This window comes from Lissotriton helveticus, chromosome 3_1 (genome assembly GCF_964261635.1).
Source record: "Lissotriton helveticus chromosome 3_1, aLisHel1.1, whole genome shotgun sequence".
Taxonomy (NCBI): Eukaryota; Metazoa; Chordata; class Amphibia; order Caudata; family Salamandridae; genus Lissotriton; species Lissotriton helveticus.
In genome coordinates, this window is record NC_136061.1 from 1,090,532,249 (window position 1) to 1,090,559,429 (window position 27,181).

At 42.9% G+C, this 27,181-nt stretch overlaps 1 protein-coding gene across 3 annotated transcripts in view; it reads left to right on the top strand.

Moving 5' to 3' along the window:
* The first annotated feature begins 658 nt into the window (after positions 1-658).
* The window catches only part of SLC4A10 (solute carrier family 4 member 10), a 1,019,075-nt gene continuing 992,552 nt past the window's right edge, over positions 659-27,181 (top strand). For all 3 annotated transcript variants that reach the window (XM_078683855.1, XM_078683850.1, XM_078683851.1), the window contains exon 1: positions 659-779. In XM_078683855.1, the coding sequence (XP_078539981.1) occupies positions 732-779 (48 nt within the window). In that variant the 5' untranslated portion in view covers positions 659-731. The remainder of the gene's footprint in view (positions 780-27,181) is intronic.

The following is a 27,181-nucleotide window of genomic DNA, read 5'->3' on the forward strand; positions in this document are numbered from 1 at the left end:
CTAGGACAGAGGGGGAGGTCAGAGATCGCTAAAGTGGCGGAGGAGAAAGGTAGAAGAAGCGAGTCATAAAAAGAAAATGGCGGGGAGCACAAAGGTCCAATTCCGAAAGTCCAGGAAGAGGGCTGCCATAGCCAGCAAGACCGGGGGGGGGGGGGGGGGGTAGAAAGGCAGTCCTGGCTGTTCGACCAGTAGCGTCCCCCCCTTTTTTTCCCCCCAGCGCCTTGAGACCCTCACGGGTAAGTAGTGCGCTCTACAAATTCTTGATTGATTGATTGAAACCAATAAGGGGGGGATTACACGTAAAAGTAGACATTTAATATTTCTTGCTCTAAAATATATTGAAGGTTCAGCCGCACATCCCTACAAAGTCATCCTTCGAGGGGTTTGCCACAGGACTGCATGGCCCTGACATGCGTCTCCTAAGCAAGATGCGACAAGGCATGGCAGAGATTGCAGTGCGAGTCGTTAGCACGGCAGAGGGAGCCTGCTAGAGCACAGGGTTTATAATATGCTTTTATTCGGTCCCGGAGTGCATGTCCCAGCTCGGCAGTGAGTGCTGGCCATGTGACTGGGATGAGGCTGAGAGTGGGACTGCCCCCTGCTTCAGGGATTCCTCATTCACATGCTAAACACCGCAGCTCAGCTGTGCCGCGCTGAAGCCACTGCGGAGAAGGGACACAGAGAGAAAGGTACAGCCGACTCCAGGGAAGAGAGCGGTTCATCCCGAAAACATGGAGCTCAAGGACCAGGGAGCACAGATGGAGCCGCTGCTTCCCACGGTAGGACCTCTCAGATTATCAAACAAGATGTCTTGCAAATCTTGTTAGACGATTAACCCCAACTAGGGTACGAAGGAGGCTGCTCCAGTGACAGAAGTGTTCTGTGTATGTGCCGAAGTGACAGAAGAAAGACAATCTCTATTTTCTTTTTTATTCTGAGCCTTCGTGTTGCATTGTGTTGCTGAAATAAAGGCCAGCGGCTGTCATTGGTTAGCGTGGGAGTTTTGTTTAATTATCAACTCACACGTACTGGGAACATACACACACTCACATGCGGATTGATCCATTCTCGCAGACCTCGGGTGAGTTTGCTGGTATTCTCTTCCCGGTGACAGGATTTCGCACTTATGAAGCTGCGAAACCTGTCGGCCGTCAGGCAGCTGAGCCTAAGCAGCGGCTATCGGAAAGTGATTTGCCTTGACATTTTAAAGACAGGAAAATTGAGACAAAACATTGTGCTCGCCCGTCTGGTTATTGAAGTGGAGATGTCAGGGATCATTAGAGCTAATCCGTTGGGTTCCTCGGCCCCTCCTCCCCTTTGCCTGGGCTGTCCGTGTATATGTCTGCCCCTGGCTGCATCCCTCTCGCCCGTCTCTTGCACTTATTGATACCGAAGTGAAAGTCTGTCAAATGCATTCGTGCGCTGCGGTGGGTAGAGCGTCTCCCCGTGACGTCACAGACATAAACGTGACCTCCCTGAACTGCGAAGATCAACGTACAGCAGACTGCGTCTCCTGCCCTTTGCCCCCATTAGGAAAAGAGTGGTCCTGGGGGGTATGTTTTTTTTGTTATTTTTTTTATCATAGACAAGGCATGCGACAACGATCGCATCTTCTATGAGTGACTCTCTCTGAATTGTTCTACCCAAACATCAGTCAGTCCAAACTCCATCAGTTTAAAAAATACAAACAAAGCAAAGATCGTCGCATGTTGACATGCAGCGAACTGAATACTTTTAGAAACACATAACTGTCGTTTGCATACCGTGCACGCATGCCCCCTTTGTGCAAATGGCATAGCATATCAAAATCACTATATTAAACACTTTATTCTATATAGCTATCGCAAAAGTCATTGGAGGGATTGTCAGCAAAGCCGAGCATCCTTGCCGCGCTCTTTGGCTGCAGATGTTGTGGCATGCTCCAAATTGACCAATGGCAGTGCGTATTCATAAACACCTCATTTTATCTCACCCTGCCTGAGCCATTCAATGGAAGGAGTTAAGATCTCAAAAGTCTCCCTGTCACTATGAAATGCACTAGATGTAATTGGGTTGATTGATGGTGTTGTGAATAAAACTGCATTTTTTCCTTATTGGTACTGTTGACGTGGTTTTTGCTGAGAGAACAGCAGGAGAAGTGCTGAGAAATCCGCATGTGCCCGCCGGCTTGGTTGCCTTATCCACTCGCATTCTTTCCTCGCTTAATATAGATTTAAAATGCACTTTGCATCACTGTTGCTGTGAAAATGAAGTGAGCACGGACGAAAAAGGGAGGGCTTTCCTTCTCAGGGAGTCACATTCTTTCCGTGATTATAAAAGGTTTAGGATTAATGCTTAAAGTGCTGCTTGAACTGGGTTACAGACATGAATTCGGGAAGTTTGTGGCGATCATGCATTTTAATGAATTATACAAAAACAGCTCTGCCTTATGACGCATGAAAGCCCCCCCTATGGGTACACTTTGGGTCATATTACCATAAAATAACATGAGTGTTTTAAAGTGCTCGTTCAAACAGACAGGTGTCTTGGTACTGAATAGCAGAAGTATATTGTGACTCAATTCAATGTATTCATTGTATCGACCTTGCAAGGATGACATGCTGAGTGGTCCAGACAAAATGTAAACCTGTCACCAAAAGATCAAACTTTGGTACATCCAGTTAAGGGTGCATTCGTGCAACGCGCCACCAGGCATACATTATGTTAGCACTGCGAAATTTGTGTTCATTCCGGACAATTTTGCATTGACCTTTTGTGACTCATGATTAGCCAAAAAACAACATTTGGAACAACTGACAGGGTACACAACATATTTCCAAGTTGCCAATAAGAGCACATATCAGTTTGAGACTAATGCAAAATGTACAGTCACTAGTGCAAAAATGCTTAGGAAAAATGCCTCACACCGGAGAAATGTATGTATGTATCCACAAAGCACCTTGAGGTACCCTACTACCCCTGACAGCAACTGAAACGTTAATGGACTGCAACCCTCTCATCTTCGTATGATCTTGGTGTCCATGTTAGAAGCAACAATGGATACCTAGAGTGTATCTTCTTTTTGAGTTTTTGTTTTTTGCTTTTACAGACATCACATATGTACACTGCATAGGCTGTAGCATCCCGTAGGGTTATGTTGATGTGTGTGATGTTAGGTTTTACACTTTGTAACCCATTTAACAGTCCTTTTTAAAACCTGTATGCAGTAGTAACTGTTCCTTTGTGAAGTTCTCAGATACTCTTCTGGGTCTTTTCCGTGCTGTATAAAATGGTCAATTAAATAATAAATATATCTGGAAAACTGACATCATTGTGCTTTCGTTGATGTATATGGAGACATTTGTACATTTGTTTGTGTTTTTTACAGACAAATTGCATTTAAACTTGAGTTCATTAATAACAATAGGCAAAACAGACATGTAAAACTCTGTACACTGTCATAGGTCAACATTTTTAAAGGGCCGTTTTGCAAGGCACAAGTCGCGGGTAGGCACGTCTACCCACACTATTTTAACAGGGTGGACACCTCTACGCTTACAAGAGGTTGGGCCCCACAGAAATATGCTGAATTTGTACGGGTGTAATTTTGTAATTTTCAGACACAGGACAATTTCAGCAGAGCCTGCTCTTTGTCTACTTTTGTTCCGAGAGCAAGGTGCAGGCAGGGAAGGGGCTTATGAGATTCCAGCTCATCCATAACAGATGGCAAGTTTAAGGAGCCATCAGGCCTCCTTTTGTTGGAGTATCCTGGCTAAGAGCTATGGGAGCCTCACACTTAGATGCACTGGAGGGGAAGCGCAGGCTCAAAACCTATCACTTAAGCGAGGCATGCTTTTGACTTTATTCAGCCACTGTGCATTTGCATGCACTGTAATAATGTCAGGTGTGTTGGCCTGTCCTAGTATTTACACAAATACCAATTTAAATACCACTATCTTGTTTTATTTCTTTTATAGCACTTTAGCACTACTCATTCCAGTGCAGGGTGTCAGTGCGCTTTACATCACACGTACATATAATACATTGACAATAAATCATACGTGTGTAATTCAATGCACAGAATGTGTTACATAAGACAGTGATGGCTACAAGGTGTAAGAGCCAGATGGCCTTCGTAACTCACTGTCGTATAGTTGTAATGACACCTACATTGTAAAGGATGCGTTGTAAAGGCATTACGGCATTACGATGTAATGCCTGCATTGTAATGGACGCTTCCCATAGTAGAAGGATTACAATTTATGAACTGCAAGTAACAAAAGGATCTCTATGTTAAAAGCAGCAACCCACTTATCCATTTACATAAAATAGAAATCTGTAATCTGCATGCTACATAATGTGCTTTGCAGGAGACATATTCACCCTCTATGTTACTCTGATTCAAAACTGGGCCTAGAGGAAACATAGATCTCTCCGGCAAGTATGTTATCCTCCAGAGTTATCTTACATTATTATTATTCCCTGAAATGTGTCTGGCACACAAAGATGTCTCCAGCAGGGGCTTTAACTCCATAAGATATTGTCAAATACAGACTTTGCAACTAATGAAGCTTAACAGATTTACTGCCACATTCTCCTTGTTGCCAATTTCTTTGTGGAAGGTTAAAAAAAAATAATTGCATAAGTTGATGTCCAGATTTTGCTTGAGTGTTGGGACCATTTTTTGGCGAAACCCCAACGCAAAACCTCATTTGTTAAAATTTGTAATGTGCTCAAATTTACTCATGATAGACGTGCTAAACATTTGCCAGGTTTAAGATCTAATGTCACTTCCTGTGAGGTCATGGTTTTGATGCTACTTTCTATGATGCCAGATGCACTGTTACACACCTAGATGTCACGCATGGTGACACCGGACAATGTCAGCAGTGCCTGCGCATTGTCTGCGCATTGTCTGCTTTGGTTCTGAGCAGCAAGGTGCAGGTGGGGAAGGGTCTTATCAGATTCCAGCTCGTCCATAACAAAAGCCAAATTTAAGGGGCCATCAAGCCTCCTTTTGTTGGAGTATCCTGGCTGGGAGCTATGGGAGCCGTACACTTAGATGCAATGGAGGGGAAACAAAGGCTCACAGCATTTTATCACTTAAGAGAGGCATGCATTTGACTTTGTTCAGTCCCTGTATATAAGAGATATGCATGCACTGTAAGAATCATAGATGTGTTGGTCTATCCCAGTATTTACACAACTAACAATTTGAATACCACTATTTTGTTTTATTTCTTTCATTGCTCTTTGGCACTTCTCATCTCAATGCAGGGTGTCAGAGCGCATTAATGAACACATACACATTATACATTGACAATAAGTCATACGTGTGTAAATCAATGTACAGAATGTGTTCCGTAAGAGAGTGAGGGTTACAAGATGTAAGAGCCAGATGGCCTTCATAACTCACCATGGTATAGTAGAGGGATTACAATTTATGAACTGCAAGTAACAAAAGGAGCTGTGTGTTAAAAGCAGTAACCCACTTACCCATTTACACAAAATAAAAATCTGTTATCTGCGTGTTACATAACGTGATTTTCAGGAGCGATATTTACCATTGATGCTACTTTGATTCAAAACTGGGACTAGACAAAACACAGATGTCTCCAGCAAATCCGTTATCTCCCAGAGTTATCTTACTATTACTATTATTCCCTGAGATTTAGCTGGCGCTCAAAGATTTCTTCAGCAGGTGCTTTCACCCCATAAGATGTTGTCAAATACAGATTTTGTAACCAATTAAGCATAACAGATTTACAGACACATTCTCTTTGTTGCCAATTTTTTTGTTGAAGGCTCTTAAAAAAAACAAAAAAAATGCATAAATTGAGACCCAGACATGTGTCAGTGTTGCATCCATTTTTTGGCTCAACACCAACCAGAATCTCATTTGTTAAATAATGTAATGCACTCAAATGTACTCATATTAGACCTGCTAAACATATGTGAAGTCTTAAGATGTGATGTCACTTCCTGGGTGGTCATGGTTGTGATGCCACTTCCTGTAATGCCAGGTGCGGTGTCACATACCTTGATCACACGCACTGTGATGTCACATGCATGACATCACTTGCATACTGCATTACTTAGTTAGTCCTCCCACTTCTTTTTTCAAGCTTTTTGCCTTGCCATTATGTGTAAAGAAAAACAAAAACATCTTTTTTTACTCAGTTCTGCATCACTAACAAATACAAATAATAGACATCCAGAACATTCCATCGTTTGATGATATCTGCTTGGGTTTTTGACCTGGGGCTTATTGCTATATAATTTTCCTGAGGGCACTGTGAAGATCACACTATAATATTTTGCTTATCTACAGATAAAATGCTGCAGATTATGAATATGGAAATTTGAAGAAAGATGCTTATTGTTCTAGAGTGTGTCCTGTTAAAGGAGCCTGAAAACATAAATAACATCATCAAACATCATACACATATGAGTACTTTATACATCTTATGAACACGCATGTAACATTTATTTACACATTTACAATTGTTATATTTTCAAAATGTATTTACACATTTACAATTGTTATATTTTCACTGGCCTTTAAATTTAAAAATGTGACTTCCCCGTCATATGTGGTGGTACCATTTATGTCACTGGCGTAAATGTTAAAGTGTGCAAGATTTCTAGCTTCTACACTTTGCATGTCCTTCTTCAGACAATACCATCTGAAGAAGGAACTTGTTTCCTATGGAAGCTAATGCGTTGCAGCATTTTTGGACACGTGTGTGCGGTCAAATTGGAATAATCTAAATAAAAAACGAGCTGAATTTATTTCTCTGCTGGCAAGTTGACAAAGCATCTGTTGTGGTCATAAAAAAAGTGTATCAATCCTGTTGTACATATAATGCAAACCTAGATGTCATTAAGTGTGTCTTGTGCATTAACCCTATTGCTTGAAGTCACGCTGTGCACTAGGCTTGAGAATGTGCACACTCCTGACAGTTCTCTGGCACACTAGCTTCTTTAATTGATGTTCTTTCTGCTGATAACATATTGTAGAAATGGAAATGTGCCAAACAATAGCAGGTTCAAGTGTGCTTTGGAGTTCAGGGCTAATCCTGCTATCTCTCATTCAGTTATTTTGATATGCTGCTTTGAGCCAATGCTCTCATTGAAAGGAAGAGCTTGTGCCCTTATTAAAGGTTATTCATTCATGGATGTGTCCTTGACGGTGTTTTCTTTGATACAATGTTCCAATTTTTCCTAGAAAGATGTCTGTCGGAATGCTCAAGTTTCTTCACTTCTGATTAAATCACTTGTACTCCGAGGCAGCCCCAAAGGCACGGCGGTTTCACACTCGCACAGCATATACATGTGCAACCATGCGGTGGAGATACAGAAGGCGTTGCACAACCGACACCATTCTCAGTTGCAGAAAAAAGTCACCCCTCTCAGGGACAGATTTAACTAGACTTTGCGCTGCTGGAAAGTCACACAAAGTGACATGAAGTGTTGCCAAGTCTTGGAAGATTATTTACTTTTCAGCACAAAAGGTATTTTGCATTGTAAATGTGGTCTTTTCCCAGCACAAACTAAACGTTCCACTACTTTGCACCACTTTACGTTAAAGAGGCATTACATGAGTGTAACTTGGGCAGGCTATACAACCTGCCATGCATTTTTTCACATAAAGCCTGATCTACTAGCTTTGGCAAATAGAGTTTTGCATTAAAAAAAAATAACATCACCTTGAAGCAGGTGCTAACTTGGAGAAATTGTTTTCTTTTTCCAAATATTTCCTATACTGCATACGTGCTACACTATACAGCACATAGTCAACGTTTGGAATGTTTAAGAATTTGTCTAGGCATAAGATTTTGACTAAGAGGATGTATTTCCAGTACAAATCGTATGCTAGGCAGCACTCACAAACCAGTGCACCATGGTACAAATGTTGTGCGTGGCAGCTTGTTTGTACCCCAGCACAGAGGATTAGAGCAGCAGCAGGACATTTTTTAATAAATATGGCTCTGTGCTGTTTTCTTTCCCTTGTGCAACTCAGCAACTCTGGTTTCTGATCTGCGTGGCGCCTCTCAGTGTTTTCAGATTCTTCTGCTGAGCAAGTCAGCTCATATCCAAATCCAAATAAAATAATCTTTTCGATGTCATAAAAACAACTTAAAATTTATATTAACAGCTGTGATGTTTTCATCCTAGACATCAGATTTCTCCCCAATACATCAGCCATTTTATTACCTTGCTCCCATTTTATAGTATCAATAAAGCTTAATATTGCATAGCATGGCCTCACTTGCTCTTGGGTTTTAGAACTTATAAATTTAAATTGCTATTGGATTTAAATACAGATGGATTACCTGCAGATTGTCCTCATTTGGTGCACTACATTTGATAATATGCATATATTAATTTGCTCATAGATGAATTGTGGGTAACCTCTCACTAGTTTCTAAGTTGTATTTAATGCATGTACTCACCAACAGGAACCTTTTTGCCTAGAGCTAAACTGGCAGCAGTAAAATGTCTGAAAGTCAAACTGGCGATCAAAGAATCACCCACAGTTTAATAATGTCACACATTTCTATTACTTCTCTGTTGTAAAACTGGTGCTTTTACATTAACTAGTGCACTAAAATGATGTGCCCTCAAACCATAAATCATTCGATTATTTAGATGCGATTTATTATGTAAAAATGTTCGGGGGGCGTTTATTAGACGTGGAGCACAAACATTTGTAGAAATGCGCGATGTGTTTCCTACTTCAAATGTAAAGAATAAATAGCTTTTCACCATATCGTGTGGTGTTTGTGATAGGAACTCCTTTACTATGAAAACATTTACACGTTTGAGGCATGCTTGTGATAATGATGAATTGTATAGTCAAGCATAGACACAAATGAAAGTTTAATATAGACCGAATGACAGTAATGGACACATTGATGGCCAGAACCACTTTTTGACTGATTGACAATTACTTGCATAGGGATTTCTGTTATGAAGATCATTTTCAATCAGTCCACAATGGTAGCCTTTAGAGGACAGAACAAGGTGTAAGGAATCAGTTGTGGAGAAGTGTGGCTCAGGGGTTAGAGGCAGCATACCCGGAAGCTGAGATCGGTCCTGGACCAGGGTTCAATTCCCCGCCTCGGCGGGTCTTGGGCTAAAAAAATTCCACGGACTCGATAATTCTCGCCCCGGTGTCTCCTCGACTCACGGGTTCACACTCTGCGACTCTGGGCAATAGCTTGCTTAATCTCCACAATGGCCCCTCGCGGCGGGATGCCTGACTTTCACCTTGTGGATACCCTGCTATCTCACAGGGGAATACCAGGAAGGGTTCCCTAAGGAAGCGCCGGGAAACCCACTGCGGGTAGCTGTGCGCTATATAAGCTCAACTACATTTACATTTACAGAAGACCTTCATTTCTCTCTCCTTCAAATGAGTTTAAAATATGTAGTTTGTAGGTCCTCCTATGGTGCGTTCATGCTGTGCGTTTTGACCGTGGGACCAGATGCATGGGTCTTCAGCAGGATGGCGGATCAAAGTTTTCTGTGAGGGGAGACGAGAAAAAGGTCAAAGATCGTGAAGAGATAAACTATGTAATCTTGGAATGAAGTGCAATCAATATTGACTGTACCTGAGTTTCCCAACATCGCCTCAGTGTGTGATAATGAGCTCAAATTGATCCCACTACTTGAAAGATGTCTACTATATTAAGGACTATGCATGATAGAACAGTCCCTCCTAAAAATCGGGGAATAGATCATTGTTGCTGTGGGCCGTTTGTTCCAAAGGAGATTCATAGTATGGAAGCTACAGTCTTTCCTTTCTATGTTCTCCTTAGGACCAATATTAGCAGCTAAACCAGGGAAAAACAGATTCACTTTGTTGTGGCTGGGTGCCGGGGCTAGACGGCGCACCCTAGAAGCCCTGAAGGAGGTGGGAATTGGAGCATACCGCAGAGCCAGTCGGTCCATTCAAGCTCCACTTTCTTCCCGCAGCGCATACGACTTTGTTGTGGCTGTCTGCTGGGGCTGGACTACGCACCCCTGAAGCCCTGAAGGATGCGTGAGCATACCGCAGCGCCAGTCAGGACCATTAAAGCTCGAATTTCTTCCCGCATCACAAGCCAACTTTGTTGTGGCTGGTGGTCGGGGCTGGACTACTCATCCCAGAAGCCCTGAAGGAGGCGGGAGTATACCGCAGCAGAAGTCGGACACATTAAAGTTCCCCTTTCTTCCTGCAGTCTGGGATTGTGCATGGGCCGTGCCCAGGTGCATGCGCGGGTGAAGACTGGGTCAAGAGTGGGCTCGTCTGCACCCGTCCGTGGCCGGTCGAGGCTGGGCTGGGCCCGGTCTCTTGGTGCAGAGGATTGCCAATTAGGAACAAGAAGGCGGTTCCTTGACTTAATCATCTGTCAAATCTCCCTGTTTGGTCAGCACAGAACTTTCTTCCTTTTCCTTTGCTCTTTATTCACGTTAGTTTGTAGACATGAAATGCCTACGTGGATCAATGGGTAAGAGGAAAAATACAGGGGAAAAGGTTATTGTCGCTACTAATCCACCAGGTGGCACAAGTTTGGATTCTTCCCTGGCATGTGTAGGTAATGTTGTTTCCAAAGAGATTGAACTGGCAGAGAGATGATTTTCGTGGGATTTTGAGGGAGCCTCAGGTGGTCCACCTATTTCTCTAGCCAGTCCCTCTACAGGCTCCACAACTGTAGCTATTCCAAGTGCCTGGGTCCACCCTCTGACATGGTTGTGTGACTGGACGCAGCTTCAACAGTTGATGTGTCCATTTGCAAATCTGATGCTTTGTCCCCTAGTGACATTGAACTATGTGCTAAATGAAAACGTAAAGTGAATCAAGGGGGCCGCGCAAAACCACAAAGCAGTCACAGGCGAAGTAACAGACACAAAGAGACTGTGAATCTATTTCCTTCACAGCCTGGATTAGATGCATCCAAACCCATGACTAAGAACGGCATATCGCCACCCATCGACTGGGATGGTATCTTGGACTGATTTATATCTTTGGTACATACAAACATGCTCCCCCTAGTGGATAAGATCTGCACCCTGGAACTTGCAGTTAGCCAATTGGCATCCTCTTTCAATTCCTTTTTAGGTCAACAGGCCTGGTACAATCGCAGCCCACTAATATTGACTGCAGAAATCCTCCCCCAATTGCTCCCCCAGGGTACCTGGTAAGTGAAAGGCCCGGCCTGCTGCTTCGAGCACTTGGAAACCCCTGCTCTCCATGTCCAGAAGTAAGAGGGGTAAGGGTGTCAGGGGCGGAATGCAGGCCTGATGGCTACGAAAAGGGGACTCCAGCGGGGGCTGGTACTCAGGAAATGGCTTTCATTTCTCAGCCTCAGCTCTGCTTGAATCTTCCCCCAATTGCTGCCCTTATGTAGCCATTTTATAGGGAGTCCCTCCCACCCAGGTCCCTGGTGAAGACACTCATGCACATCTTAAGAATAAGGTATGTCATTGGTTGTTGTGTCATCCGTAATTTAACGTACCTGTGAATGACGAAATTCTATTGGTAAGGAGGGTGGGCTGGGTGGGGCCTATGCCTAAAAGCTTCACAGGGGACTGTCAATTGCAGAATGCCCTGGCTTAACCCAGTGGCTGATTAAAAGCAGGGTGAGAGCCTGCATGATGAAAGACTCTATTAGCCTTGTCCACTTAGGCGTTTTGTACAAACATTTACAACTGAGACATAGGGCGAGCCATGGGCCCCTGACCCCTAGGGCTGTTGCAGGTGATGTGGTTTCAAGCCCTAACTCCAACAGATTCTTGCCCTTATCCACTCTGGATGATATAGATTGATGACCAACATTGCTAGACAGAAACAGTGTTGCTCCAACCATTGGGCTAGTAGTAATGCTTGACATTGTCAGTCCCAAATCCTCCTCTAATAAGGCAGTGCCTTCTCCTACTAACTCCCCATGTTCTGACACTGCCACCCCCCGAAGTACTCTCCCTATTGCCTAATTGGGAAGGGCCACCCCCTGGTTCCACAGTAGCCCTGGGGTTAGATGAGCCGGGTGATATTTTTCTCCCTGTCCTCCCACACCAAGGTAGTTTTTTAGAACTTAGTGGGTTTAGTATCTAAACCTTCACGCCCCAGTTGGGGCTTGTTTATAGATTTATTTGATATCTGTCTATTCCAAGAGACATGGTCATTAGTCCAGCAATTTTGTGCTGGGTATTTTAACTTGTCTTTGTCTTACATTACCTTGGGGAAGAGAACCCCAGTGGCGGGGAGGGAGGGGGGTTTATCATTCTCTCATTCTGGGCGAAGACAACCCTTTGCTGTGTGATAAAGGAGATGGATACAGGCAGTTCCGATATTCAATGTGTTTCCCTTTCCTTTCCTTCTGGCGGGGTATACTATTTTACAATGTATATTGCAGGCCTAGGGAAAATGTGCCGAGCTGCAAGTAATTGATATGATTGATAATCATTTGGCACATTTGCACATGGATTCTTTTAAAATAGTAGCAGGTGCTTTAATTGCAAATGTGAGGCTTTCTCCCACGAGGATTGCATTAGCGATGAGGACTATGTGTGGGCTGTTCCTAGTCTTACACTCTCACCTGTCAAGAGGTGGTCTGCTGTAGTGTTACAGCTTAATGCATTTACACTCAGTAATGGCCTTAGCGCGTTTAACAGGAGATCCAAATCTGACAGATAGGAGAGTTACATGTTCAACCCCCCCAGTATTCCAGTCTGACTATATTTTGCTGGAAATTAGGTTATGGCCAGGATTGGCTGACATGGCCCTTGTCCCTAGGCAAGATAGCATCCATAATGCCCTGGGATTAAAACTGAGACCCCTGGGTGACATTCTTCAGAAAACTCCGTATGAGCCCTTAGATAGAAGGTTGGTCCCACCAACAATCGGCATAGACTTAAGTGGAGTGTGGAGAAAGAATCAAAAACAACCCTGTTGAAGGTGTTTGAGGTTGTGTCCGTAGGCTTGGACACTCTGGAAGCCGAGAATATGCTCCCAGACCATCCTGATTCTTTATTTAGTTTGTGTACAATCCACAATTCTGTGTTTTGCCTCCCTTATGAATTTATTCCTGAAAGAGTCTAAAGGCATCCCAAAGAGAAAGAAAGAAGCGTCTTGCTACACCAAATCTTGTAGAGAAGCCAGACGTGCTCTGTCAGAATCCATTAAAGCTGGGTCCTGATATGCCATTCGGGCTGCTTGGTTGCTTTACAGCGCTACAATTCACAATGCAAAAAGAGCCTGGGAATGTACTAAATGGTGCTCAATGTTTAGTGCCACTAAAGGCAAGGACCTCAGTACTTTTTGGCCCATCATTGCCAATGGTTACCTCGACAATCCTGCCCCATTGGCTAGCAATATTTCTGCTGCTGTGTAGGTTGGGCATTTCTCCACCTGTACTCAGGAGATGTAGTTCAGGATTTGTCCTTGGTGATGCCTATCAGCCAGGACCTCCAGCTGGAGTGAGAGTAATTTTATTGGTGTAGCTACTGATGAGCACCCCATTGAATTAGCAACACAAGGGGCTGGCCATATATCTAGCATCAGTGGCGGCTCATCCGCTAAGGTGGAGGAGCATCAACACGCTGCTTTAAGCAGTGAAAAAAAGTGATAATAACTTGCGTTATTATTATTTTATTTGTTCCTGCTGCGGTGTCTCGGTGGTGCGTATCTGCTCTGCTCTCAGAGCAGGGCTAGGAGTGGTGGGCATGAGGTAAATGTGCATGAATGTTTGACCGGCCCTCTCGGGCCAGCCAAACATTCATGGGCACTTTGCATGTTCTCAATGCAGGCTGCTTTACAGCCTGAGTGGAGCACATGCACGGGCTTCCATTCGCTGGCTTAGCGCTGAACCATGGAGCTCACACCAATCACAACACTGCATTGCAGCGTTGTGATTGGCTATGGGGAGCCTGGGAGCCCGGGTGCTTCCTGTTTGCACAGAAGAAGCCAGGAAGATGACGAAGGAGAAGCGGCGGCCAGCCGGTAGGTAAGTGATTTTTTTATTATTATTTTTTTTAACTCTCCTCCACCTCTAGCCCCTCCCAACCCCACTGCTGCTTTCCGGGAACAGCCACCACTGTCTAACATAAAGCTCTCTAAAGCTCTAGATTCGATTATACCAAATAAGGCACCAGGACTGGAACAATGGACCAGGGTTTGGTCTACAGCTGTTGTACTGGAAACATGTTACCCTGGGGGGCGGTAGACTATATGTATTTTTTGTGGACCTTCAGTCCGCTTTGGACCTCATCCACAGAGAGTCCCTGTGGAAGGTGCTGGCTGTGACGGGGGTTCCTGCCTACACCTTAAAAGTTATAATCAGATTACATTATAACAATTAAGTCCAGGTCAGTTGCTGGTCTCAGGGCAACTAATGTATCCAATCCCTGTAGAACAGGGAGTAAGGCAGAGGTGTGTGCTGGCCCCAACCATCTTTCTCTTTTTTATCAATGACTTGATTTCGCAGTTTGAGAAATGTGAGGGTGATTCTCTGTGTCTTGTTGGGGTTAAGATCCCAGCCTTACTGTTCGCAGATGACACCCTTTTGCTATCTAAATTCCCTATGGGAATGCAGAAGCTTCTGGATTGTTTTGGGTCATTCTGCGGGCAGCAGGGTTTGGAGATTAATCCTGGAAAGACTAAATACAAGGTTGTCAACCCCTGTCCAACATCTTGCCCTGACCCGACTCTTAATAGTGTGGCTCTGGAAAGAGTCCAGGTATTTGACTATCTGACCACGTTTGCTGAACATTTTGATTGGTGATCCCACGCGTAGAAGTGTAGACTCAGACTAGAGCAATATTGTGGGGGCATTCTGTGGGCTCATTGTGGCTCTTTCTTCCGCCCAACTACACCAGCTCCTGGGATCTAGAATTGGGGCAACTTTTATTGGTGGAGAGCTGTGGGGATGTCTTAACACTAGAGCCTTTGAGAAAATTGAAAAATTATTTGTGAGGAGTTTAAACAATCTTCCTCCGAGTATCCCATTGGTACCACTTCGGCTAGATCATGCCCTTAGATGCATTAGTGATATAGCGGGGCTAAAACCGCTGTTGTATTTGCAGAGAATGTGGGCATTCCCTGAGCTCATGCTCTTTTCTAGGGCCCTAGAAGATGTATTGGGGCAATCTGGGGCCCGTAAGATTACCTGGCTGCGGGCTATTAAACATCGATTGAGACAGATTCGACTCGAGAAGGCAGAAGATGCCATTTCACTTTCGAAGTCAGACTTAAACCCTAGTGGCACAACATTGGCCATTAAACCATTTGACACTCTAGGGCTAGATTCCTCACTGTCTTCTTTTTGGAGTTTAAAGATGGATATCATTTGGAGGCTTTTCTGGATGAGATAGAACGCCCTTTTGAGAAGTCTTCATACATAACATTTTGTGTGGATACTCTGCCAATCCGCTCCTTTACTGCTTCATGGAAACGTGATGACCCTTACTCCAACAGTTTCTGCCCATTCTGCTCCAAGATGGTGGAAACACCTGAACATGTTTTATTTTTTGCATATTATTTGAAAGTTCTCTGAAGAGAACTACAAAGGAGCGTGCACACAGGGGGATGCAACCATATATATTGGAAGCACAATTTGTATTTATTTTTCTGCCCAACATCTCAAGGTATTAGAAGGAAGTGGATTCTAACTGCTTGCTACAACCTGGATTTCAGGAATTGCAGGACTGCGTATCGAGTTTTAAGAAACAATACTATTGAATGCATCGTCTTTTCTGTCATTCTTTCCTGATACACATGCGGAGGGTTAGGCAGAAATGGTTGTTTGCTTGATGGCTTGTGTTTTATTGCTGTTGCAATTTAAAATTCTAATCATGGTTTTATTTGTACAGTCTGGATTTTTATATGATGCATTATGCTCGTATCGTTGGTTTATATAAATTGAAAATTACCTTTAAATTGTTTTGAATGATCTTATTGTTCAATGTATTTCTTTTTATGTATTTATATGCATCTTTAAGGCCACTGAGCCTAAATAAAGTTATTGAAGATGATGATTATTCATAAAGCAATGAATGCTTATGACAAGCCTTTTTAGCTTGGAGATGCACGAACCTATGAAATTTCCACCAGAACCAAAATCCATCCTAATAAATGTTGGAAGATAAAGACAGATTTTGTCTCATTAGGAAAAAATCAATTCACACATTCTAGTATACAAGTCTTTCCAATTACAAATGTATATAGGGTGGAACAGGGTAGAACACTTTAAATACCAAGGTACTCCATAACCCCTGATTCATCTGAAGGATTGAAACATGAAGAGAGAACATTAGCATAGCTATCTATATTTCAAGCAATGGATAGGTAGCGCAAAGTCATAACAAATGATTTGTGGTTAATGGGAGTAGGCAGATTGTTTAAACAGGAGAATATTAACAGTTTATGCTTCAGTCATGCTTAACTTGACTCTACGATGGAAGTCCCAGACTGGTTAGAACTTGTGTTCCATTTACACACATGATGTAATTAACAATAAATGTTGCCTATGGTTTCTCGATTGAACTTGTGTATGACATGTAAGGACCTTTTGAGATACATCAAGACATAATGGGTATCTATTGACCTTACATTTGGATCTCAAATCTGTTTGTATGTTTTGTAACTTGAAAATTAATTAGCTATGGGAATGTCAAGCAGAGCTGACTCATCATGGTTGGGGATTTACTTTGGATTTAGTAAACTCTTGTAACGAATGAAACAGTGATCAAGTCACTTTTAATCCTTCAAGATGGCGTACTGAAACGTTCAGAGTCGTTCTAGCTGTCCTGAATTGTAACTGATAACCGATGGGACATGTGGGAATATTGACACTGCAATAATTAGCTGACAGTTTTAAGACAGTTTCAAGACAAATAACAGGTAGTTTATGACTGAGATTGGTAGATTCACCAAAAATGTTTAAAGCTACATGGCTTGAGTAGAATTGCATTTTGAATATTCAATCGTTCCACGTTGTGAATTGAATTATTCGGGGCCCGATTCACAAAGCCAACTTACACTTCAGTGTAAGTTTATTCTTTTTCTGTATTCACAAACAAAGAATTCAATAGTAACTTTCAGACTGCATAAACTCCACAGTCGGGGTGGAGGATTCCTCACATAAAAATATGAGCCTGTTTTATCTTTTTATGTGTAGAGCTATCTTCACCTTTCCATTAACACTAAGGTACAATTTAGCAAGGACTCTTTAAATGATGGCATGCAGTGTAGCATGTGTTTGAAGATGTTGTGGTTTACCCATGTTAATGACTACAACTGGCAATTACATTTTTGTGTAGAAGCACCCCAAGAATATTTCTAAAGGTTCTTTAATGAATCACAAGGGCAAATGTTGGGTGTGGGGTTTACCAAACATTTTTCAACATATTGCAAACAATGCAAGATGTAATTTGCACTTATATAGGAGTAATGAGGCAGGTTTCGCATCCAATTTTTGACTGTGCATTTTGCAGAAGCTATTGTATAATTTTGTTTAGGTATATTAACAAAACGTGCTTATTCAACCTTACGTTTGGCAAAAAAAAATGTACCAGGGCTATTTGAGTGTGGGAAAATGTATGAACTATTTAGTTTTTCCATCTTTTTGAAATCACGTTTTCCTCTGTGGTCGTCCCAGACTTTTTACATTTTAATGGGGCTTATGTTTGATGGCATTATTACTCTATGAACTGTGTCACTGCCGTTCAGTGTGTGTTCTGCTCCAAAAATCATACTCTAAAAGTGTTTTTACCCAGTTGGGCTATTTATCATTCCTGTAAGACCTTTGTAAGTTGGCACCGAAATTGCACCAGTTGTGTGTGAATTACATGTTATGTGTGGGCTGCAGTGTGTAGTTACAGGTGAACACATATCTGACAAAAACGAATACCCCTAGAGAGCCCCGTTGTGTTCTGGCTGGGCTACAGTTTAAAAAAAACATGTAAAAAATCGAACATTTGCATATTAAGTAGTTCAGTGCTAAAGTGTCCCTTGTAAGCCCTTGGCGCTTGGTATCTAAGCCACATTTTGCGGTTCTCTAGGACCTATATAGTTTGAGGTCAACCAAGCTGGAGTAGAGGTAAGGTAATTCAACCAGACAGCAAAGGTCTCTGGTTCTGATTTTGTCTACCTTTGGAGCTCGAAGACCTGTGGTGGGGCAAAGCAATAAGACGAAGATAACAAATGTTCTTTGTAATCTAATACATCATCATCGAGCACGAACTGACGTTTTGAGTTTGTCACTGGATTTTGCAGCCACCAAAGTCACTTCCCCATTGGGTTAGATTTGCCTTCTCATGCTGATACAATGTTTACTTTTGAATGCTGGGCCTTATCTATAACTTGATGAAGCACAAGCACCTATGTAAATCAGCATTGCCCCCGCACGCCAATCTCACAGTTCCCCCATACTGTTAAGAGTTGAGTGAAGCATCAGGTTTAAACCGGCAGATACTGGGCTGCCTCCATCTCTGTTAACCACAGAATTGGTGACCCATCTGCCAAAGGATGCCAGATCACAGTGATGGTCATCCTGTCCTAATAAGGACTGGTCAGTGGTCATAAATTTTCCCTACCAATGTTCCTCGTCTAATGCTTGGCTAATATGAGGAGGGAGAATTGATCCTACGTACAAGGAGAAAACTTTATGTTTGCTGTTGAAAAACAAATGTCTAATGACCCCTGCATCATGGGAGTTTACTCCTATGTTGTGGCTGTTATTTCTTTTTTTTGTCTGGTACTTCCATGGTTGTCCTGGCTGTGATGGACAGACAAATATGAAACAGACTATCCTCTCTAAGAAGGGCTGGTAGTACGATGCCCTTGCCCTGATGGGCCCTAATTCATTTGCCAATCAAAGTACGTTTTCCAACAGGGGAGCCAGTAGCGGCACTGTCATCGGAAAGATGATGGTCCTGCCTTACTCAAATTACAGCGTGCAGACCTAAAGTTTGATGGACAGGGTACTCTACCACAATTGTGGCAGAGTACCCTGTCCGCCAAACTCAAAATAAGCCACTAAGTCCCAACTTTCTTCAATTGATGTAAAAGTTCCTGCTGGTACTCTTGTAGTCCTCAGGGTAGGCTTCTAGTCATTTTTCTGTCCAGGAGGCCTTCAGATGAGGTAGAAAATGGCAGATTGAATTTCAGAGAGAGTGAAGTCACATTTGAGGAGCTCTATGAAGTGGAGTGTCGTTTTCTTAGCCTAGAGTGCAGGGCCCTGAGATCTCATGGGTGATTGCAAAACCTTATCCCTTCATTTGAGTGTGGCCACATACTGGATACAGTAGCTAGTGGAAAAAAGGACATCTAGCATGTGTGAGCATGTAGGAGTGGGCCATATTACTATTACAAGGGTGGTGATAGGATATGAGGCCTGTGCTAGCTTCAGCATGGAGCACTGCAGTGTGTGCATTTATGAGCATGATTGTGTGTGGTTTTTTTTTAATTGGAGAGGTGTGATGATTAGTGGGATGCATATGAAGGTGGGTCTATCTGTTAGCACGGTGCAGTGAAAGTATTTGTGTGGTTTAGGTTTTCAGGTAATTGTGGAAACAGATAGATGATAGAGCTTGGATAGGTAGAAGATGAAGTTTTATACTGTGGGGCACATGCTTTTGGGATGTACGACATTACAACGCGTTCTATTACAACGCGTGCTTTCACAACGCATCCCTTACAATGCAAGTCGTTACCACGACTTGCGTTGGGTGCGCGGATTACGAATAGTATAATTTACTATTCTAACACCAGTCCCCGTGGACACTAGGGAAGGTGTTGGAATAGTAAATATACTATTCTTAATCCTCTAGGGCCCTCCAGCGCAAGTCGTGGTTACGACTTGCGTTGTAACAGACGCGTTGTGAAAGCATTGCGGAGTAAAATCCGCGTTGTAAAAGATGTTCCCCATGCTTTTGTTATTTCTCCCAGAAGAGTGTTCGATGTGGATATGTTAGAAATGTAAATATTGGTTAACTGGGGTGTGAGCCCGATGAGCCAGAGGCAAGCAGCATCACAATCCTAGTCAGGGTAAGAAGTAGGCAAATCCAAAATTATTCTGTGCTCACCCTCTGGTCTCTTGGCACAGAGTAGTCAGGCTTAACTTAGAGACAATGTGCAAAGAATATGTCCAACACTTCAAGCAGTACAACAGTGAAAACACCAGACAAAAATATTCCAGATCCAGGCTACAAACATAGAACTTAGTTTAATAAATAAAACAAAACCAAAATGGCAAAAATCCAATAGGTAGAACATACGGTATGAATGTTTAAAGAATAAACTTTAAAATAGTGCTTACAAGCAATAAGTGCTTACTTGTGATATCTATTTGAGCTGGACCAGGACAAAGTAAAAAGTTCAGGCCAAATGCAATGGAGCATTGGCCGGATATGGAGACCCAGTGAGGCCCACTGAACCAAAGTACCTTGCTCCTGGCTGCGTCGACAATGAAGATGTGGGGTGCAGCTATAATAATGCATAGGTGTTGATCCATACAACAGGGGCGATGCACCAGTACTGATCCGCGCAGCAGCAATGATGCATCGGCTCTGATGAGTGAAGAGCTGCGATGGGAAGATCCATCGGCATCATCGAGGATGCTGTTGACGGAGATGTGGAGATCTTGTACAATGGTGGTTCCGAAGGTGGTGCATTGGGGTGATCCACACAGTGGAGGCGGTGCACCAGTTCACCGATGCAGCAGTTCAACAGAGGATGCATCGGTTTGGCTGAAGCAATCACCTCATGTCTCACTTCCAAGGGTCCAGGACTGGGGTGGCAACACTTGGTAGGGCAGATTCACAGATGGCAGAGTCCAGGTGAAGATCCAGGTAAGTTGGAAGTATTTTGTGTCCCTGATACTTCATATCAGGAGGCCAGCCAGCTAGCCGTTGAAGTCAGACTGCGTTTTAGTGATGAAGGTTCAGTACTTCTCACCCAGGTACACGAAGAGCAGGCAGCAGGGCAGCACCGTAAGGCAGGTTTTCAGTAAAGCAGCGGTCCAGCAGAGTGGAAATACTTCATCAGGACAGCAGTCCTTCTTCCTGGCAGAGTCTTCACAAGTCCAGAAGCGTACTGTAGTGATTGTGTCAGAGGTGCAGCACTTATATCCATTTATGCATTCGAAGTGAGGGAGACTTTAAAGATATGTCTTGAAGTGCACAGAGCTCCTTTCTTCCTGCTCTTCCCTCAGATGCACTACAGGGGGGTATGCAGCCCTTTGCGTGGGGACAGGACACAGCCTATTCAGGTGTAAGTGAGGCTTGGTACAGCTCCTCCCTCCATCCTGTCAGGATGGCCCATCAAGCCACACCTAAGCTTTGTGTGGCAGTCTAGGGGAAATACACAAAGCCCAGCTATCATCCTTCCAAAATGTGTATCACAGGCAGACACCAAATGGCTAACATAAGAAAATGCCAACTTTCTAAAAGTGTCATTTTCAGGATTGCAATTTAAAATCTGGCTACATCATATGCTGTGATTTTAAATTGTGTTTCCAGAGAGACAAAACTTGAGAAGTTTAACTCTTTGCAATTGGGAATTAAACTTAAATCATGTCATAAGGTAATCCCAATGTTATCCAATAGGATAGATAGGCCTTGCAGAAGTGAAAAATGGCTTTTCGAGTGTTTCACTACCAGGACATGTAAAACTTAAAAGCACATGTCCTGCCTTTTAAATACATTGCACCCTGCCCTCTGGGTTGTCCAGTGCCTAACTTAGGGGTGACTTACATGTATAAAAAGGGAAGTTTGGACCTGGGAAAAGGTTTTTTTGCCAGGTCAACACAGCAGTATATAACTGTACATACAGACTCTGCTGTGGCAGGCCTGATACACGGTTAAAGTGCTACTGCAGTGGGTGGAACACTCCTTGATGCAAGCCCACTAGTAGCATTTAATTTACAGGCCCTGGTTACTGCTAGTGCCACTTTACTCAGGACTTATAAGTAAATTAAACACGCCAATCGGGATGAGCCAATGTTACTATGTTAAGGGGAGAGATCACAAGCACTTTAGCAATGTTTTTCAGTGATAAGGTGCACAGATTCCTAAAGCCAGCAAAAACGAGGTCCAAAAAGTTGAGAAGGTAGGCAAAATGCTGGGGATACATTCAGCAGATGTAAAATATTGCAGGATACTGTGACAGTAATGAACTCTCAGATTGGTTCATTAACCTGCTTTAGAAAATGAATTTGCAAATATACTGTGAACTGCACCACAGGTGTGCCATTTTTATAAAGCCACCTTGGAGCGATTATACAGATAATCTCATTGGAAAGAATTGACATGTTTGCTTTGAATGGTAGCTGATTTAAGGCTGATCTGCAGCGCTTAAAATCTGTTAGAAATTAGGTCCATAATTATATTCAGCTCCCATTTGAGATATTCATGTTATTTTGGACAACTAGCAGGTACCTTTGCAGCCTCATGAGTTTTCCATGTACAGTCTGCTAGCAGTTTGTACCAACAGGAAAGACTTTCATACATCAAGTGAAGATTATGCACTATATTAGTGCTAATTAACAGTAACAAAAATAAGAACATTTTCAAATCACCTAGTCTATAGTTTCATGAATTATTATAAAGTTAATTAAACATCTTGATACCATTATAGGATTATAAGGTGAGACTAACTAGAAAGTAGATTGTAGGAAATATGCTTTATTCTCTGGGTCACCCCAGATTTATTGCCTTTTCTGAACCCTATTGTTTCTGGGTTTTGATTTATGTACAATTTATCTCTGCTAACTAGGAGTAAAGTCCCTGTGATCCCCATTTAAACGTGGTTAAATTGGCTTACACCTGCTTGGCATATTTAACTTGCGTTTAAGTCCCTAGTAAATGCTGTAGAATAGCACACAGAGCCTGGAGGTTAACTGCTACACGTGGAATGCCGCACCTATTTTGCCACCCACCATAGTGTCAGTACCAACATGGATAAATACTTACCCTGTGTAGACTTACTGCTGTAGTGCAAAACTTGCAGTGCATCTTGTCAAAATACCCCTTTTTGTCAGGTAAACACCTCCCTTTTGAATATTATTATGTAAACCCTATATTGGTCTTGTAGCCCACAAGGCACGGAGCATCAAAAATGAGACAAGTAGAACCTTAATATTATCATGTCCCTACATGACAAGGCCCTAAAGGCTATTTTCACTGTGGCAATCCTAGCTGTCCTATGTAGAAAGACAGAGCACAGATTAAAATGATAATACTGTATCTGTGCAATGGGACCAGCTAGAAAGATAATTAAACAGTTATTTTAATAGTTATTAAACATGCACTTCAATGGTGAAGTGGTAATTTTATTGAAACATTTTTAAAGTTATTTGTTCCCTGCCTGAAGTTCCTAGAGGCTAATTTGCAATAACTCCCCAGTAATGTGCAGCCTGTCCTCAGCAAGTGAAGACTTATGAAAGAGTGTGAAAGTACTCCTAGGACGACACAGTAGCCTGATCTAAGTGGACAGAGGTGATTTCTCTGAGCGGAAGTATGCACGTTGGAGGGAATATGCATTCGCTTGACAGCACAATGTCAGATCCTGCCCCACAGGTCTGTTAAGCCACATGGAACACTTTGGTTCATTTGAAAGAGAGAGAACAGGATGCCAGCACAATTCTTGTGTTTGTCATGTGGTTCTTGACGGACCCTGCTTTTGTCCTGCCAGACTTCTGTCTTTGGGTTTGTTGTGGGTAAAGTGCCTGCTTCAAACTATATTTTAGTTGTTAACTGTGGGGGGAGGGCGACTAGTGATTACCATATTGCACTCCCCTACACACCCTCAATCATTGGAGCTCAGGTTTAGTGTTTATGAAGGCTTTCCCTAGCTTCAAAATGCCCAGACACATGCCATTTGGGCCTGTTTGAACTAAGGCCTCCCCCTTCTGATAACATTGGAGTTACCTTATTACATTTAGTAAACTATATTTTCCAATTGGGAGCAGGTAGACAGATTGATGGTAAAGTCACATGTTTAGCCACAATTCTGAAAATGCCACTTTTACAAAGTTGACATATTCTTGTCCTAACCATTTGGCGCCTACAGCCTGATCCTGGGTCACATAACTAGGTGTACCTGTAATTTGTCTTTGTGTACTGCTCTCAGATAGTGAGGCAAAGGGAAGGTAGGTGTTGGCAGTATGTGTTATGTTATGTTATGTTATGTTATGTTAATTTCGATTTATATAGCGCCAAATCACCTTCAGGTCTCTTAGCGCTTGCTTTGGGAACCCGTCCTGGCTTTCCCTGCAAGATAGCCCCTACTGAGCATCCCCAAGGTGAAGACCAGGCATCCCATCGCAGTGGGGCCGTAGTGGAGATTAAGCAAGCTATTTCCCAGAGTTGCAGAGTGTGAACCCATGATTTGAGTAGGCACCGAGGCGAGAATTATCGAGTCCGTGGACATTTTGAGCTCAAGACCCTGCCGCGTCGGGAATTGAACCCTGGTCCCAGGTCTGACCTCTGCATCAGGGTCTGCCTCCTCTAACCAGTGAGCCACACTTCTCCATGTGCCACTTTGAGGGGGAGTAGCTGTCACCTACCTCACTTGCACATCACAAAGACACTGTTTGAGAACTTTCACAAAGGTTTTGCCACTGGTATTTTGTGACTCCAAACAAGCTGGGTCTATGACAGGGAGGAAGAGAATTCCTGACTCCTCAGGGAGGTGGAATCCTCTAGAAGCTTCCTATATTTCAAAGGGGGCATCAAGTATAAATATTGGACCCTTAGACCCACATGTACCTTACACTTTTGGACCTGAGGATAGTACAGAAGATGGGTGGTTGTGCTGCTTTGATCACAAAGTTGTGACATGTGTCTTACATGTCACCCAAGGAGTTGCACAGCCCCATGCACATTTGTGCCCAATTTAAACACGTACTCAATAGTAAACTCTGGTTCATCCGATTTTTATTCAGTGTTCTGTTCATGTTAGTCCGTCACATCACAGAAAAAAAGTTTCCAGATTTTCACGCATATTAATTGCTCTCAAATTGTCCATCCGGGCCTATCCGCACAAATGTGCATGGGGCTGTACATGGGGCTGTGCAACTCCTTCCGTGACACGTGTCACAACTTTGTGAATGAAATTGTCAGAATTGTGCACTTAAAGGACGGAGCGCACTTGGAGTGTATGCACACCAACATTGAGTAAAATGATGAGGTTAACATTAAAGAAAAAAAACAGGGTGTGCTGCAGACTCTTTGCAATGAAGTATTGTGCTGCTTTGCTGCCAGAACTGCCACTCTGCTGCCCTTCTTTTCTGCTGCCCTGCTGCCTGCTTGCTGAGAAGGAAGATTACACCCTTGCCTCTTCATCCAATGCTGAAGTTACTCCAAGGGACAGCCAGCTGACCTCGGCTTCTGAGCTACAGGAACATAACAAGCTCCAGAGGCCCCTTGCCACTGTCCAGCTGACCTGTTGTCAGGACCTGCAACTGGACTTGTCTGAGCTCTTCTAGTCCCTGTTGGGGTGAGTTCGGACCCCAAGTGGTGCCCCTCAGTTCCAGAATCATTAGAATTGATTCAGTTGGGCTCCACAATGTTTTTTGGCCATTTGCAAATGGGTACAGGCCCATTCGTCCCACGAATGTGCCACTCACAACAACCACCAATACAAAGTTCCAGCAAAACGCCTTTTTCCGTTACAGCATCGATCGCCGCAGTGACCACCAATGAGATAGTCCAGCCGTGACTGTTCATGGCACCAACAGGGTCTTCGCGCTACTGCAATGACCTTCACAACGCTTAGCCAGCCCTTCACGCTACTTCAACGGCCATCTGTGGCATGATGGAACTCTTGGAGTTTGACTGAGCGGGTAACTCTTTCAGCGAGACTAACATAGTCCCTGTATTTGAACCGTGCTCTATTGCGTTTGGGCTGAACTTGTGTGTGACTTTTTTCTGGTCTCGCACGACCAGATAGCCACGAGTGGCACTTTGTGCTTTTAGGGGCTATTTTCACCTAAATCTTAAAAACTGCATATTTTTTAATCCTTTATTTGTATTTTTTATTGTTATGTTGTCCCTTTATTAATGTTTTGAAGTGCTGCATCGATACTTTACACATTTCCTTTCATTTAAGCCTGACTGCTCTGTGGCAATCTACTCGAAGGTAGAGCACAGGTTAATTTGGGATTTGCTTGTGCCTCACCCTGACAAGGATTGTGATTGCTGCCTGAGTAAGGTTTTAGCCCCCTTCACCAATAACTCAGGGCCAGATGTACTAAGGAACCTGTTTGCTTTTCTTAAATAGCAACTCCGTAGGAATTGCTATTGAACAAATGAAAAAGGATACGTACAAAATGTGCTACTCCCTAATAGTGATTCCTAAAGATTAGGAATCGCTATTAGGGAATCGCAAACAGGAAATGCCATTGCATTCCCGTCTTTGGGTGAAATAGGAAATGGTTTGCATTTCCTAAATTGCAATTTCCTAATAGGAAATTGCAATTTAAGAAATGCAAAGCCAAGGATGCCTCTGGGCTTAAGGCCCCCTTGGAGGCACCCCTAATTTCCTATTGCACATGTCACAACAAAAAATGCATTTTTAATGCATTTTATTATTTTGCACACGATTACCATGAACTTGAAGTCAATGGTAATTGCATTTCCTAAATGTCCAATTCGCATTAGGAAATGCTTTGTACATGTGCTTTAGGAATTTCTAAATCACTGTCACAATTTGCGATTTCTACAGTGTGGAAATTGTAAATTGCTGCTGTTTTAGCCCTTTGTACATTTCAAAAGCCCATTTAGCATTTCTTGACAGGCCCAAAGTGTGATTTGCCCGTCAAGAAATGCTAAATTGCTTTGTACATCTGGGCCTCAATTTCTTAAAGGATTTTTACTGTTTTTGGTTTTGACTTACATATTGCCCTAAATTACACCTGTCTGCACAGTGCCATATCTATCAGGAGGTTGAACTTTGGTTAGTTTAGTGACTTTAAGTGATCACCCTGACAAGAGTTGTGATAATCTCTTGAGGTGTGCAATGATAACTCTGATCAGTAACCCCATCTTCCATCTGTCTTTACATTGATGCCTTTAGCAAACGTGAGGAGATTATACCATTGTGCACAATCCCAGTACCTGAAATATGTTTCTCTTCAAACCTAATACATTTGACTCATTCACTATACTTAATTTTTGTAAAGATGAAAATGAAAGTAATTTAAAATAAGCATATTTC